The following is a 2,304-nucleotide window of genomic DNA, read 5'->3' as shown; positions in this document are numbered from 1 at the left end:
ACGGTGGACCCCACATATTATTTACGGTCCCATGTGAAAATGGCAGACAAAACTTTACCCCAAAGTAATTTCTGCCCACCACCACTCTTTTTTTTTTTTTTTAAAGGTGAAAAAAATCGATGGTGGGGTTTTCGTGACATTGGCATCGACATGGCGTTTCTGAGGCCGTTGATCGGGTGGCTTCCCCACCTTGGGATTCTCTTCGCTGAGAGAGGGAGGGAACGTGGAAGGCGGTGAATGGATGGACTATGGGCCTGCGTAGGTCCCGAGTTCGACTCTCCGGGTTGTGTGATACCCTTCACATTTGACTACACGCGGTAATATCCATAATTAAAAAGCAAAAACACACAAAAAAAAGGATGGGAAGGGCGGTGAGCTGACTGCGTATTGTGTGCGTCACGGTGACTTGGCGCACGGGGAGCTTTGGTAATCTTTGGGCCCGGGTTGCAAATAGTTTGGATCCTCTTATGCCTCTGATCCAAATCCGACTCAATGTTTTCAATTATGGATCTTAAAACATGAGCCGAATTCACATTCAGATTGTATTCGAACTTACATGATCGGACTTTGCTGGGTTCATATTGGAATAGCCCGGTAGCTTTAATCGTATCTATGTTCATATCTTGATTAGTTGGCACCCAATACCTGAATTTAGATTCAGACACGCTTTCCTCCCCCTTCCCTTTGGGTGATATATCTCCAAACCAGATCTTCGTGTTGGACGACAGATCCGAACAGATGTACCCGAACAATAATTTGATGTAAGAACCATGAGTACGGATCCAAATCCATTCTCGTTTAAATAAAAAATATACATCACCGTGGTCCCACTCTACACCATCCGATGTGGCTGCTGTCAGCATGACCAGCCATTACGACGTGGCACACATAGTGAACAGCCGTACGTGGGCCCCGCGTACTCCGATGCTGGCGTCATCCAACTCCGTGATGCAACGGTGACGTCACCCCCACGTCAAACCCCATGTGACCAGTCTCGGGCTCCCTCTCCTTATAACATCACCAAAGGGGCGGCATTGCTGCAGCTGGCTGCCTCCTCCCTTACTTTCTCTCTCTAGGCCGGATTCCGGTGTCCCGCTTTTTTTGGCTGCCATGATGCAGGGCTTACGCTGCGAGCCGATCTCTGACCAGATCGGCCTACGGCTCTCTGCTGCGGTGGTGCCTCCACCGCCTCTCGCGATGAACATCACCGCCGAATCGCCCGAGAAACGCGTCCGGCGCCTGATCTCTGAGAACCCGGTGGTGATCTTCAGCCGTGCGTCCTGCTGCCTGTGCCACGTGGTCAAGCGGCTGCTGGCCACTTTGGGTGTGCACCCAGTTGTGGTGGAGCTGGAGGACGCAGAGGCCGAGGCTGCCTCCAAATCATCTCCAACTAGCAGCATATCATTGGGCCAAGTGGCACCGGCGATCTTCATCGGCGGCAAGCCGGTGGGCGGCGTCGAGAGCCTTATGGCGCTGCACCTCAGCGGCCAGCTAGTGCCTAAGCTAAGGGAGGCAGTTGCCGTTTGGATGTAAGTTAAAAGTGTGTACAAGATTAGGATTTTTGTGATCTTGGGGATCCTTCTCTTCTGTCGCTTACGCCCGTGTTGCTTGCCCAATATCATCTATTATGACTGTGCATATAAAGATATAAGTACCGAGTAATGAGATACTAGAGCTGGTTTTGTATCAACCATATTGACAAACGCTCTTAACGGCAACTTATTGGCCGTGAAAATACCGTAATATTTGAATATTTTCTTTTTCTTGCTTTTTTCTATTGAAAATATAAAAATATTTAAAATACAAAATTTATTCAATAATAAGAAGATAAAGGATGATATTTTCATGAACGCTGATTCAAATATAAATCTTGCAATAAAATCATGATGTTTTCATCTATACAGATATATCGTGATAATTGACCCTTTTAGTTGGCTAAAATATCAATTTTTTCCCAATAATTTTATAATATTGCCAATATTGTCGCACTTTTAACAACTTCCTTTCGTTGATTTCTTTTTTCTTCCTTCAAATCCGGTGGGTGTGTTTATGTGTAGTGGTTATCTAACAATAAACTTGTTACAAATTAGAACATGATCCAGATAGCTTTTTTTAGAAAACCTCTTATTCAGTATATTTCCATTCCAAAAATAAATTCACCAATATATATATATATATATATATATATATATATATATATATATATATATATATATATATATATATATATTAGTATTCTTTAAATCAAGTTCTCAAAAAAACAAAAGAAGAGTAAGGGATGTAAATAAGAGTCTGTTAGCTTCT

The 2,304-nt window shown here is 43.8% G+C and overlaps 1 protein-coding gene across 1 annotated transcript; it reads left to right on the top strand.

Moving 5' to 3' along the window:
• Positions 1 to 1,040: 1,040 nt before the first annotated feature.
• On the top strand, positions 1,041 to 1,690 carry LOC149815011 (glutaredoxin-C1-like). Its single transcript, XM_089989882.1, has one exon. The coding sequence runs from the start codon at positions 1,111 to 1,113 to the stop codon at positions 1,531 to 1,533; it is 423 nt and encodes a 140-aa protein (XP_089846008.1). The 5' UTR covers positions 1,041 to 1,110; the 3' UTR covers positions 1,534 to 1,690.
• The last annotated feature ends 614 nt before the right edge of the window (positions 1,691 to 2,304 follow it).

The sequence above is a fragment of the Nuphar pumila genome, chromosome 15 (genome assembly GCF_984573655.1).
Source record: "Nuphar pumila chromosome 15, dmNupPumi1.hap1.1, whole genome shotgun sequence".
Taxonomy (NCBI): Eukaryota; Viridiplantae; Streptophyta; class Magnoliopsida; order Nymphaeales; family Nymphaeaceae; genus Nuphar; species Nuphar pumila.
The sequence above is the reverse complement of the archived record's forward strand: the minus strand, read 5'-3'. Positions and strand labels throughout refer to the sequence as shown.

Coding starts and splice junctions, on each gene's coding strand:
- LOC149815011 (XM_089989882.1), top strand. CDS start 1,111: ATGATGCAGGGCTTACGCTGCGAGCCGATCTCTGACCAGATCGGCCTA.